This window comes from Dipodomys ordii, unplaced genomic scaffold (genome assembly GCF_000151885.1).
Source record: "Dipodomys ordii isolate 6190 unplaced genomic scaffold, Dord_2.0 Scaffold24, whole genome shotgun sequence".
Taxonomy (NCBI): domain Eukaryota; kingdom Metazoa; phylum Chordata; class Mammalia; order Rodentia; family Heteromyidae; genus Dipodomys; species Dipodomys ordii.
The window spans coordinates 8,893,459-8,906,417 of record NW_012267240.1 but is presented as its reverse complement, the minus strand read 5'-3'; the positions used below and the strand labels follow the sequence as shown (position 1 = coordinate 8,906,417).

Here is a 12,959-nt window from a genome sequence, read left to right as displayed (position 1 = left end):
AAACATTTTCATGCTATACATGAATGAAATACACACTCTGCATCTGACACTTCACAGATTTCCTGAAAACAGGTTTCACAGTTCTTTTCATAAATAAAATGGAAACCCTTCAGACATCTTCTGAAAACCTACAGCCAGCCACACTTACTTGGGGTGTGGGAATGGATGCCTTACTTGCAGAATCTCTAAAACTATGTGGATTCAGTTTACCTCCATGCCAATAAAATGCCATCATCTGTAAGAGAATGCCTTCCAAGTTGAAGCATTTCTAAATACCTTTCCAGAATCAAAGATCAAAGGCTGCTCTCCTCTGTTTGAAAAGGCCCCTTTGCCGTCCCCTCAGAGCCTCACAATCTGCAACCCGACTTGTGCCCCTAGCTGGCAGCCACACCACCCAGACCTGAGGGAACCGGAGTTTAGACCCAATTCTTTTTTTCACTCAAGAGCCTACAAATTCTATTTCAAGCACATGCACGCACAGAACACAGATGTGGGGATGAAAACCAGGCCCTTGAGGGAGCGAGGGTATGATATTGAACTGGAACGAGGCCATAAGTGGCTCTTGTGCAGCGGTCACACCCTGAGCACGGTTGGAGCCCAGACCCAGAATGGTTTTGGCCTTTGGGTATGACATTTACAATCCCCCAGGACAGTCACCACGCCTCTCATTTGAGGCAAAACATTGCACAATCTCTGATCCAACAGGCCTGAAAGATTTTTCTCTGACTCTGAGAAGCATGTAACCACATGGACCTTCTGGAAATTTCTCTGCCTAAGGAAGCTGTAGATCATAACTGAAATAGGAAATCGAACTTCTGAGGCTTGATTTGAGACTTGGGTACTGGTCAAGGAAGGAGCCATTCTACAACAAATAAGCTAATCAAAGGCCAGGCTACTTGTGCATTTATATCTTCTAGAAAATGCTTAGAGCTTAGATAGACACCTCTTAACACACACACACACACACACACACACACACACACACACACACACTACCAGTATGTTACCTGAACAAATGACTTATTCATGCGCTGAACAAATATTTATTCATGGTTTACTACTTAACAGATATCCTGTATGTGTGAAGGACAACACATTTTAAAAGCACATTTTAAAAAATTCCTACGGGGGCTGGGAAGGTGGCTCAGTGGTAGAGCACTTGCCTTGCATGCATGAGGCCCTGGGTTCGATTCCTCAGCACCACATAAATAGAAAAGGCTAGAAGCGGTGCAGTTTTTTTCAGAAAACACCTCTGTTTTTCCTGATCTTTGTTAGCCAAATCTATCTTTTCCAAGGAACAAGTGACCAGAAACTCAGTGACTTACAATCATCGAATTATTTGTATACTATGTGCAAGCAGGAAGCAGTACTCAGAGAAGCTTAACGTTCAGGTCTATGTGGTATCTGCTGTAGTAGCTCATCTGGCCTTAGACGACCATTCCAAAGATATTCATCCAGTAGTCCTGGCCTTAGGATGGGATGGAGGATATTCAGTATATTCAGGTCGTTCTCCAGGTGGCCTCCCCAGATGCCTAGGTTGGACTCCCGAAACTTGAGCTCTGTGAGGGGACATCCCAAGTCTTGTCTTGTTCCAGCATGCATGCCTGCATCTTCATCACATTTGCTAACATCTCAATGTCCAGAATGGGCTTCTTGGCCAAACTCAGACTTGGTGTGGGTGGGAAAGGACTACACTTTACAGGGGCCTGAAACACGAAGAAATATGAGCTGGGCATGGTGGCTCATGCCTGTAATCCTAGCAACTCAGGAGGCTGAGATCTGAAGATTGTGGTTTGAAGCTAGCCTCAGCAGTAAAATCCATGAGACTCTTATCCCCAATTAACTACCTCCCCTCCCCCCCAAAAAAGCCAGAAGTGGAGCTGTAGCTCAAGTGGTAGAGTGCTAATCTTGAGCAAAAAAATCTGAGGGACAGCAAGAAGGCCCTGAGTTCAAGTCCCAGGTCTGGCCTTAAAACTCACATTATGTGTTTTGATGCTTGTGTTTTTCCATGTTCTTTGTAAAAAGTTATGTCAGATTCTTCTTACAGAGAGTTTAATATGGTATAAACCATTCAACAGTTGCATATTAAAACCATGGAGCTAAGATGGTATTTCCACTTAAAATGTTTCTAAGTGGACTACAAAGACTTAAGCTCTACACATGTACCTATTGCTGTAATGGCTAGGTCCCAGTTAATGAAAGACAGGGGAAAAACACTCCATGGATTCAGAATGCTAAAGTATACCTTCCAAGCCCATTAAATGTTGCCTCTTGCCTTGTGCTGCTCTTCCTTGTTTGGAGTTTAACACAGCAGAAAATTAGCCTCTTTAACACCTGCCTGGACTCCAGACAACAAAAGTGATTACTTAGGTGATCATCAGACTATGCATTCTTTGGAAAATTCAAACATCTGTCCCTTGTTGCAGGTGTTTCAAGCTAATCCCAAGTGTGTACCAGTGCAGAAGGCTAGAAATGGCCTCCTCCTTCTACTGCACATCCTGTGAGTCTGGATCAACAGCTGATAACTCTATCCCTTTCTTTCCTCGGCAGGGGTTCTCTATCTTCAGTATGGAGATGAAACAAAGCAGCTCAGGATGCCAAATGAAATCACAAGCGCAGACACGATCCGTGCTCTCTTTGTAAGTGCCTTCCCACAGCAGCTCACCATGAAAATGCTGGAGTCGCCTAGTGTGGCCATTTACATCAAAGATGAAAGCAGAAATGTTTATTATGAGTTAAATGATGTCAGGTGAGTAGTTTCTTTTTTGTTTGGCTTGGGTTTGGGTCTACGTCTTGCATTTAAGAGTTGTTTGTTGCTTGTTTAGGATTTTTCTACCATAGATTTCTCTACCATTTTGAGAGTTTGGAGCCAACACATTGGAATGCTGGAGTTTGGTCCCTCAGAGCCCTGATTTCTCTTCTTCCCAGGGAAGAAAGCACAACCATAATCATTAGCAGAACTCTCTTCCAAGTACAGATTCACTATCTGGCTTTCTGCAGCTTGGTTATAAGGTGTCATTTTGCAGAGATGAGGACAAATATCTGTGAAGAACTTTAAGAAGGATCCTGCCTACCATTTTGTCTACAAGTTAAGGAACCAAAGCCTGGGGAGGTGATGGAAAGACTAGGTGAGAGTTGAAAACAGCCTCTCTCAAGTGCTCTTTTGCTCTAAGCCAGAGCCTGTAGATGTTTTAGGTAATTTATCCTACTTTGGCCTTATTTACACCATAATGGAATAAAGACAATGACTTTATATATTATGGCCCACAAGGAAAAAATGTTCAGAAGCATCCTTCCTATTTGTTTCTTAAAGGAGTTGTCTAATACTCAAGGGTCTCACCTGCCAGGGAAGTGTTCCCTCCAGGACTGCAATGTGAATGCACTCTAACACTAAACTAAAGGAAAAAACCAAACCAAACTGGGCTAAATGGACTCAAGTGATTACAAACATAGAGGAACAAAGACCATCAGGGACTGCAGTGGCATTGTCTATAATCCAGAAGGGACCCATTCGATTATTCCAGCCAGATAATACAAACAAGCAATGACTAGTCTAGCCTCTAAATCTTTGAACACTCAAGAAAGATTATTTAGTGACTCACCCAATCCTTTCGTTTTATGGAACCAGAAACTTGGATGGATCAAAGTCAAGAGTCTGAGTCAAGGGCACAAGGCCAATTAAGAGCCAAGCCCAGCCTCAGTCCTGGTGGTCTCCATTCTTAGTCTGACTCACAGTAGGGTAGAATGTGAGTTTTCAGGATCCCTGACCTGTGGAAGGTTGCAAATTCTCCTATTTCTTCATATTATGGAAACAATGAATTCCATTAAAAAATATATATGCCTCTAGAGCATAATGAATGGAAACAGATAACTATCCAACAATGATGACGGGTGACACATGGCGACATGTGCCAAGGAGTCTGAGCAATTTAGAGCTTTCAGAGTTTGACACTCGCCCTCAGGTATGGGTGCTACATCTGTTGTACAACCTTCTTGCCTTTTAAACATAGGTTTAAATATTCATGAGCACCAGAAAATGGATACTTGTTTTTGAAATGAATTATTAACCATGCTGTCACCAAGTTTTTTGAATTTCCTCAGCATGAACTGAAACAACCACTTTATATTTGAAGAGTATGTTTGCAATACGATAATCCCATGTAATCTTTTTATACGGTTATGCCATTTCTCAGTCATTTTATATTTTTGCATTTACAGTTAGAGGAATGGAGAGACACAGGAATAATAAATAAGCATGGAACTGAGTGAAATGGCTCTTGATTGTGGGGAGCAAGGCTGAGAAGGAAGTTTGGGAACAGTTGACCTCCATGTCTATCCTGGAGCCCATGCAAAGATTTTTATGTTACCAGAGCCTTTCCCAAGCCTCGGAAGGGATATCATTTGACTTCCCTATTGTATCCCTTGGGAAAGTCAGAAGTAACCACAGAGAGATAGGAGGAGAGCAAAGAGGAAAAAGGCCAATGGAAATCCACTGATAGAAATAAATTGATAGAAGCAGCAATCCTGTCTATTTAGAGAAGGAAACTGCTTTAAACACAAAGGATTCTCAGTTATGTTTATATGGCATAGCTGCAAAAATAATAATCTTAGTGATATTGTGATAGTTCTGACTTTGTGTGTGTGTGTGTGTGTGTATATGTATGTATGTATGTAAGTGTGCACTCGTGTGTATATACACAGGTACCTCCATGCACTGGTCCTGGTTCTTGAACTCAAGGCCTGGGTGCTATCCCTGAACCTTTTTGCTCTAGATTAGCACTCTTCCACAAGCTCCACTTCCAGCTTGTTAGTAGTTAAGTGGAGATAACAGTCTCATAGGCTCTCCCGTCCTGGCTGGCTTCTAACTTCAATATTTAGATCTCAGCCTCCTGAATAACTAGGATTATAGACATGATCTTTCTAGTGTCAGGCCTGACTCTTTAAAAAATATCTCATGAAGAGCCTATAATCCTAGCTACTCAGGAGGCTAAGATCTGAGGATCATGTTTCGAAGCCAGCCCAAGCAGAAAAGTTTCTGTGAGGCTCTTTTCCCCAATTAGCCACTCAAAAAACCAGAAGGGGAACTGTGGCTTAAAGTGGTAGAGTGCTAACCTTAAGCAGAAGAAGTCAGGGACAGTGCCCAGCCACTGAGTTCAAGCCCCATGACTGAGAGAAAAAAAAAAAACTCATGTAAAATTATTATGTAAAAAAAATGATTGATGTATAAATTTGAGTGTAACTTTTCTATTTTTTAACATACGAAAAAATTCACCTAAAAATTGAGAAAATAGTTTTGCTTGGGTGATAAGTGTAACATTTACAAGCTAAATAATCACATATATATCTGTGTCTAAAAATCTCTCTTTTTTTCAAATGGATAAGATGCTTAAATTATATTTTATTTGAATGGTGGAAGAAATTTTAAGAGCATTATATAAGACAAAAAAAGTACTGTGTTGGTTTTTCTGAAGACAATGCCCTTAATCTTTTAACTTCAGAGACAAGTTTCACATCCTTCAGCCTGTTTACTAGCCATTGGTCTATTCCATCTTTGCATCGGACTCTGCATCTTTTCTTTCGGGAAATGATGCAAAGAATTCAGGGCAGAATACTATGTTGCAAACGTTGCTATGCTAAATGTGAGATGTGGTCCCTTTCTGACAAACATGTTTCTAAATTAATCATAAACCAAGCTCATGCACTTTAAATACCTTTATGATCACAGTAAGGCCTTTCCATGGCTTAAGGGAAGTTTCCAGGGTCTTTAAGTTGTCACCATGACTTAGGCTACCAAAAGGATCACTCCTTTAGTCCCCAGGTCTTCAGTCCTGGACTCCCCCCTCCCCTTTTGGCTCAGCCCCTTTTAATAGCAAAGACTATGGGCTCCCCTCAAGCAGACTTCTAATGAGCGACTTCAAGCGTAGAGCACCCATGCAAGCTGGGACTAGTCATTGCTTCAAAGAAACGACTGGCAGATATTTAAAGGGGAGACACACCAGACTAGCTCAAGAATCTTCCACTTCATTTTAAGCAAAAACAGCCCCTGGTAAGCTCAGTGATTGTGAGGAGCCCACTCAGTGTGTGGCTGTACCTGGAAAAAGGGGTTTTGCCTTTCTACCCACAATCCTCCCAGCTTGCCCCGCTGGCAGTGGGAGGAATCAGTGTAGACAAGGCTGGATGAGCCTTGGTTGACCCTTCAGAGTGGCCCGTGGAGGTTCCAGGACTTCGTGGACATTCTGGCACTCTTAAATAATTTTAAGGTAGGCTTTGAGCGAGATGCAGGACTTCTGTCCTTTCTCTTCAGCTCTCTAAGCTTGGATCTAAAGGAGAAAAGAATTTGCTGCTTTTCCTTTTGTCCTGTAATTCAGTTTGTACATAGTGAAGTGTCTTTAAAAACCCACTGTGCAAGAAAATAAAGGCACTGTGAAGATAGTAGTTTTGATCTCTGTTGTACTTTTCCTTTTCTAGACTGTATATGTATTGTTTCCTTTGCCAAACAAGTTTGAAAGGATAAAAAAAAAGAAATTTTGGGTGTGTATTCATTAGATAAGGAGCAAACCAGGTTTGGGCAAAGTAAGTCAAATATTTAAATATTAACCAATTCTCTTTGAATGAACCTATTGGAGCTTTATTGCTTTTGAAAATGTTAGTTTTCCACCATAAGCAGCTTGAAAGACATTTCTTTTCACCTGACCTTTATGAGTGCATAACTACCTTGAAAAAATTATGCCTTCCCCAGGAACCAGATAAGAAAAGCAAAGCTAAAGCCATTTTGCTCCTTTTCCCCTTCATTTATATCTGCCAGTTTTATGGTGAAAGACCTTTTTGTCTGGCTTGTGGTAGACAACCAGCAAACTGTCTGTTCATGCTTCTACCTGATCCTTTCAGATCAGTTGAAGAAATGAGCCAAATGAGGCTCCTCTCATCTGCCATAGTTATTGATGTTTTTGATTTTAGGAACATCCAAGACAGATCACTCCTCAAGGTGTACAATAAGGACCCTTCGCATGCCTTTAATCACATGCCACAAACGGTGAATGGAGACATGAGGGTAAGTCAAGCATTGCTGTTGAATTGTTAACTTCATTCGTCTGGTCAAGCTCTCCTGGCTTCTTGCCCCACTTCAAATGTATAATCATACCCCTCTACCAGATTTGCCAGGGGTTCTTAACCATTTGTCTTGGCTCATGGTTTATTATTTGGTAGAACAATACGGCTTCCTGGTCGTTGGGGCAAAGGGATTTGAATGGAAATGAATACAACCTAATTCATGTCTAAGCAGAGAGTTTATTTTTCATTATTCATTTCTTTGATAGTGCTAGGGGGAATATGTCCCCTCCCCCATGTGCTAGGTGAGCACTCTATAACTGGGTTTCACCCTCGCACTGTAAGCCTGGGGCTTAGGCAGACAGAGCCTCACTCCAAAAACACCGCGAAAATCTTCTCATAGAAAGGTGCATTGACTTACTCAGAGGCTCTCCTGCATTTTTTTTTTTTGCCTGATGGAAACAGAATTAACAAGAATAAACAAATTTCATGGGAAATCGTTGCATGCTCTTACATTTTTCTCTAGCCTAGTGTATTCATGTAATCAGTCACCTTCTGATTGAGGCTTAATTTTGGCTGTAGTATATTATAGGTTATCACATTTTCCCTGATCTATGCTGAGGGCAGAGGGTGAATACCTGTAGAATTTGGGTGGTAAAATTCTCTAGGTTTGGGTCATATCAGGAGATGAGATAAACATTCACAGTGCTAGCAGAAGTTTTGGAGGAAAAGCACGGGGAAACTTTCAGTGGATTTTAAGATCTCACTAATGCAAATCTACTAGAAAGGAATTGCATTTCAGACAACAATGATATGCTTTTCTGAAGTAAAAATGGGATGGGAAAATAAAAGACTAATTTCTTGGGTGTATACTGATCAGAGTGGGGGACGGAGGGGGAAAGAGGCTGCTTTATTAGCCCTCTGTTGGATACTAGAGTTTAACAAAAATAATGAATGGGTTTTCCTAGTATGCCTAGGTAGGTAGGCATCTACTGTCCTAGAGTAGTAATATCATTCCTAAGTTCCTTTCTTTCCTGATAGTGTACATTAGATGTTTTTGTTTTTGTTTTTGTTTTGCTGCTATAACAAATTATGACAAATTTATTTCTTAAAACACCATAAATTTGCCGGGTGCCCATGACCCTTGCTTGTAATCCTAGCTACTCAGGAGGTTGAGATCTGAAGATTGAGGTTCCAAAGCCAGCTCAGGCAGGAAAGCCCATGAGACTCATCTCCATGGCTTAATTTTTTGGTAGAGTGCTAGCCTTCAGCAAAGAAGCTCAGGGATAGACAGGGCTCAGGCCCTGAGTTCAAGCCCAAGACCGCTACATGTTCCCGTGCATATATTTGCATGAGCACGCATTCACATATACACACATAATACCATAAATGTACAATCTTATAGTTCAGGATGTGTGGAATGATAGGATTTCACTGATCAGCAGAGCTGTCTTTTTCTGAAGGCTCTGGAAAGAATCTATTTCTCCTAAATATTTCTAGATCACCCAGAAATTACCACTTTGATTTGCAATCCCTTTCTTCCATCTTCAGACCTAGTAAAATAACATCCCTCCTCTTTGTTATGTTTCTAACCATCTGATATCTTTTGGGTGTCCTGTTTTGTTTCTCCACGCCGGGGAGTAAATTCTAGGCCTAATGCTTGCCAGGCAAATACTCTACTGCTTGACCCATGCCTTCAGTCCTTGTTTTGCATTGTTTATTTTGGGGGCAAGATCACCCTGTATGCCTGCGCCAAGCCTGGGAGACAAGCCTCCTATTTAGGCTTCCCTGTGTTGCTAGCGATGATAGGTGCACACACTGCTCCCAGCCACTGGTTGAGATGGAATCTCAAGAACTTCTTTTTTGCCCTGGCTGACCTTGAACCTTGACTCCCCTGCAGTCTCCACCTCCCAAGTAATGCTGTCTACTTTCAAGTCACTTAGGATTACAGTGGGCCTCTTCAATACTCCAGGGGAAAAAAAAATACTTTTCCTGTTTTAAGATTAGCAAGCCTAATCTCCCTCTCCCACATAACATCTTAGTGGGTTCATGGCATTAGGATGCATGTGTGTTTGGAAACCACAGCACTACCTTCCACATAGAGTATGTGAGTTTGGAACCAAGAAAGAGGCCAGGAGGTATAACGGGACAAATGTGCCAGGGGAAGTTTTGTATAATTCTGGATTCGAATGGAAGACATGGTCTAGTGGAAGCAGAGCCAACAGTGAGGGAGGAAAAGGTCTCTTCCCTCCTCATCTGCTTTTTTATGTCTAAAGTGGTATGTGATTAGAACCAAAGGCCATGTAACTACTTTAGAAAACCTAGGATTTTGAGGTTTGATTTTAGCTAGTTCCATTTTAAATGTAAACCAGAGCCACATGAAGACAGAGGATTATACCAGTCATAAAGCATGGGTGAATGTTACGAGCCCCTTTGCCTAGCATGGCTGGTTTGTTCTTCCTTTGTTATATTCATATGTCTTGTTTTTGCTTTTTTAAAAATTGTTTTTATATCTAGCCTTTAACCTGGATAATGTCTTACCTTGAGTTGTTTCTATCATGTACAGCCAGTCTCAGACCAGCCTCCCTCTATTATTCTTTTAGAATCTCGCTTGTGGTGGGGAAGGACAACTGTTTTAACTCTTAGGCACATGTGGTTCTTAAATAAAGACCTGCTAGGAGAATCCAGAGCATCAAATATTAACCATATGCACAGAGCCTATTAAAATGTAGCTCCTTTTGCTATGGAGTTCAGCAGAGCACTTCCGATTTAATTCATAAAGGAAATAGTTTGTGTGAAAAAATAACTATTGTCCCCCAATGAAGGGACAATAAGTGTTCAACATCTAAGCAACAGAAGAGCTTTTACGTTTCAGTGAAAGCTAGTTAGAAATGAGGAAATAAGAAGCATTTCCAAGCCAGCTAGTTACCATCATTATACTTGCAGTTTGGAACTTGGCCCCCATTCAGATTCCTGAAATTTAAAGCCATTGAATTCCTTCAGCCTTACCTCTTGGCTCTAGAAATTGGAATTCTTTCTCTTCTTTCCCTGCATGTGTCCGCGTTGCCATGAAAGAAGGGAGGTTGGTATTGCACTCTGGCTGCAGCTCATTGCTAGTGGTGATTTGCTGAAAAGGGAACAGCGAGGATCAATTGTTGTAGACTAAACCAAGCTATATGATGATGAAGTTTGGGGCAGCTTGTGAGTGTAATGGGAACTTGGCCATGAAGGAATTACATGGTAACCACTCCATGCATCCATCTCTGTGGTCCTGCCCCTGATGTCATCAGACTTCACTCACCAGCTTCCAGACAGTCTGGGAGGCTATCCCCGCAGCCCACTCATTACCAGTGAATGTGTGCATGACATCAGTTGGAACAGAAAGGTATATAACACCAGCAGTACAAGGACTCTTGTGGTGGCCTCTGAGATTCTCTTTAAGCTGTGAACTTACTATTTTCCCTTGGAATGAGAAGCAATGTTAAGAATGTGCATCTGAAATTTACAGGCATGTTTTGGGGATAGAATGGTGCCCCCAGGAAGCGTGATAGACTAAAATATTCACTCTGAGGTTATGGGCCTCGGAGTGTGCATGGAATTTTATGCATGGTGGGAAAACATGTGTTATTCTTTAGCATCTAGTTGAGCATTTTTGAGGTTCCTATAGCTAAAGAAACTTGTGATGCTTCACTGGAACTGAGCATGCCCAAGTCCTGACTCCATACACTTGGATGCCACTCACCCTAGTCTAATTTAATCACTTGCTTTTGGTATCCTTACATCAGATAGTAGTCTTGACAATTCCCTTCTCAGGGAACCTAGCTCACCCTATGAGACAGGACTTTTTGCATGCATTAAATATGTACATGAATTCACAAATTATGTACAACTCAAAGTAAGCCATTCCATTTCACGGCACACAAAGGGACTTGGTAATTTCCTACTTTCCAAATCTGGTCACTTTTTCATAGTTTAGACACTTCTTTGCCCCCTATGTACGTAGAGATTACGATTATGTCCCAAGGTTCTCTCTTGCCATCATTACTGAGTCTCTCTATTGTTCCCCATGATTTTCACTTGTATAAAAATCACTCCTATGGCTGGTTTGTTGTTTTTTTGTTTTACGCAGACAACTACTAGATTTGCATTTAGAGCACACTCTCCAAAGGTGCCCCTGCATCTTAAATTATTTTCTTAATACCGGAACCAATAGCTGCTTGCCAGTCGCCTTCTGATTGGGCTTTGTTTTGGGTGCTGAACAATGGTCTCTAGAAACCCTGGGTTCCCATTCCGATACCACAGGCGAGCATACCCCAGCCTTGCTTATGGCTAGTCCCTCTTCCCCTTATACCCAGGTGATTGTATTGTGGTCAGGCAGCTTTTACTAGTGGGGAATTTGGGTGTTTTATTTATTGTTGTTTGTTTGTGGTTCTTTTTTATCTGAGTCTTGGTCCTCGTAACTTTTATCTTAATACTGATTTTACTACTCTGTCGGTGTAAATGGTTCTTGAAATGACATAACTTGTTCTGCCATATATAAAATGCAAGATCCAAATGTTGAACTTTTCAAGTCCTGATCTTCACAGCAATATTCTTCCAGGATTTCCTACATAACTTGTCTTATTTTCTACAAGCCTTTCTCCTCCTTGATTCCTTTGAAAGATGAAGGGGCTGTGTATAGTGATGGTGTTGGTGAAAATATGTGAATGTGTTCAGATGTATATGTGTTTGGGGGAGTAAGGGAGCTGGGATTTAAAATGTTAAGATATTGATGATTCTTCTCAATGGCTGACTCTTGTTCTCCAAAATATTCCACCAGTCACCAGAGCTGCTTCATGTCACTCTGCCAGGTCCCTTATGGTGACCGCTCTGTTGTCTTGTACACCAGCAATCTTGCAGTAGCTAAGACATTTGGACATTGAGCACTTCCATAGATAATTTTATTTAACACTCAAAGACAAAATTTTGGGATTTACATTTGTAGAAGTCCTCATATTTAGAACTGATGAAACTCATATTTATGTTAAGCAATGAGAGAGAGAGAAAGAGAGAGAGATTGAGAGAGAGGAAGGAAGGGAGAGAGGGAAGAAAAGAGGGAGAGAGATAGCATGAACTGCTATGTGGACCTAGGTAACTTGGCTCCAGATTCAAGGCTCTGTGCTAGGATTCTGCTACATGAGTTATAGTATTCACAAACTCTTTCTCAAGCTGTCTCTTATCCTTCCTTGCCACTTCAATTTTTTCCTGTTCCCATGTTCCCTGAAGACTCATATGCTAGAAGTTTGCTTCCCAATGTAATAATGGTGGTGAGAGGTGATGGGTCTTTAAGAGGTGAAAGGTGATTGGGTCATGAGGCCACTTCCCTTGGAAAGGACTAATACTGCTCTTCTGGATTGGGTTGGTTCTTAACAATTGTAGGTCATTGGAAAGCAAGTCCATTTCATATGCTTGTCTTTGTTTTGGTTTTGTTTTGTTTTTTGCTTCTCTACCATGGTGTAACAGCCTGTCCCTCTCCAGACACTGGTACCAAGTAGTCTAGACTTTCTGGCCACAAGAATTGTGAGCCCCAAACATTCCAGCATTTTGTTACAGCAACGTGAAATTGACTCATCCACTACCTTTCAAAATTGTGTTTATCTAACATACTACCAGATAGTCATCTGATTCCTTCAACGAACTGGAAGTAGAATAAAAGAGTGGCCAGGAGGGCAAAGGTCTCAGGCTTTACTGTAAGCACCAAATGCCAGCCAGGTCCTACGTAACAAATCGACTACAAAAGACAGCTCTAAAAGTATTCAGGAAATGTCAACTTATGTTAGAAATCAGAAGACCCTGGAGGATAGCTGGTAATTCCATTTAGTATAATAATAGGTAAATGGTTAAGTTTTGTTTTTTTTTAATGAAACACACCA

The 12,959-nt window shown here is 41.3% G+C and overlaps 1 protein-coding gene across 5 annotated transcripts in view; it reads left to right on the top strand.

Annotated features, from left to right (window-relative positions):
- Positions 1–12,959, top strand: part of Kiaa1217 (KIAA1217 ortholog) — a 267,245-nt gene that overhangs the window by 174,097 nt on the left and 80,189 nt on the right. For 4 of the 5 annotated variants that reach the window (XM_013014761.1, XM_013014762.1, XM_013014759.1 and 1 more), the window contains exons 3-4: positions 2,551–2,749; positions 6,958–7,051. In XM_013014761.1, the coding sequence (XP_012870215.1) occupies positions 2,551–2,749; positions 6,958–7,051 (293 nt within the window). Of the gene's footprint in view, positions 1–2,550; positions 2,750–6,957; positions 7,052–12,959 lie in introns of those variants that run through there. The other variant, XM_013014760.1, reaches the window with a different exon arrangement.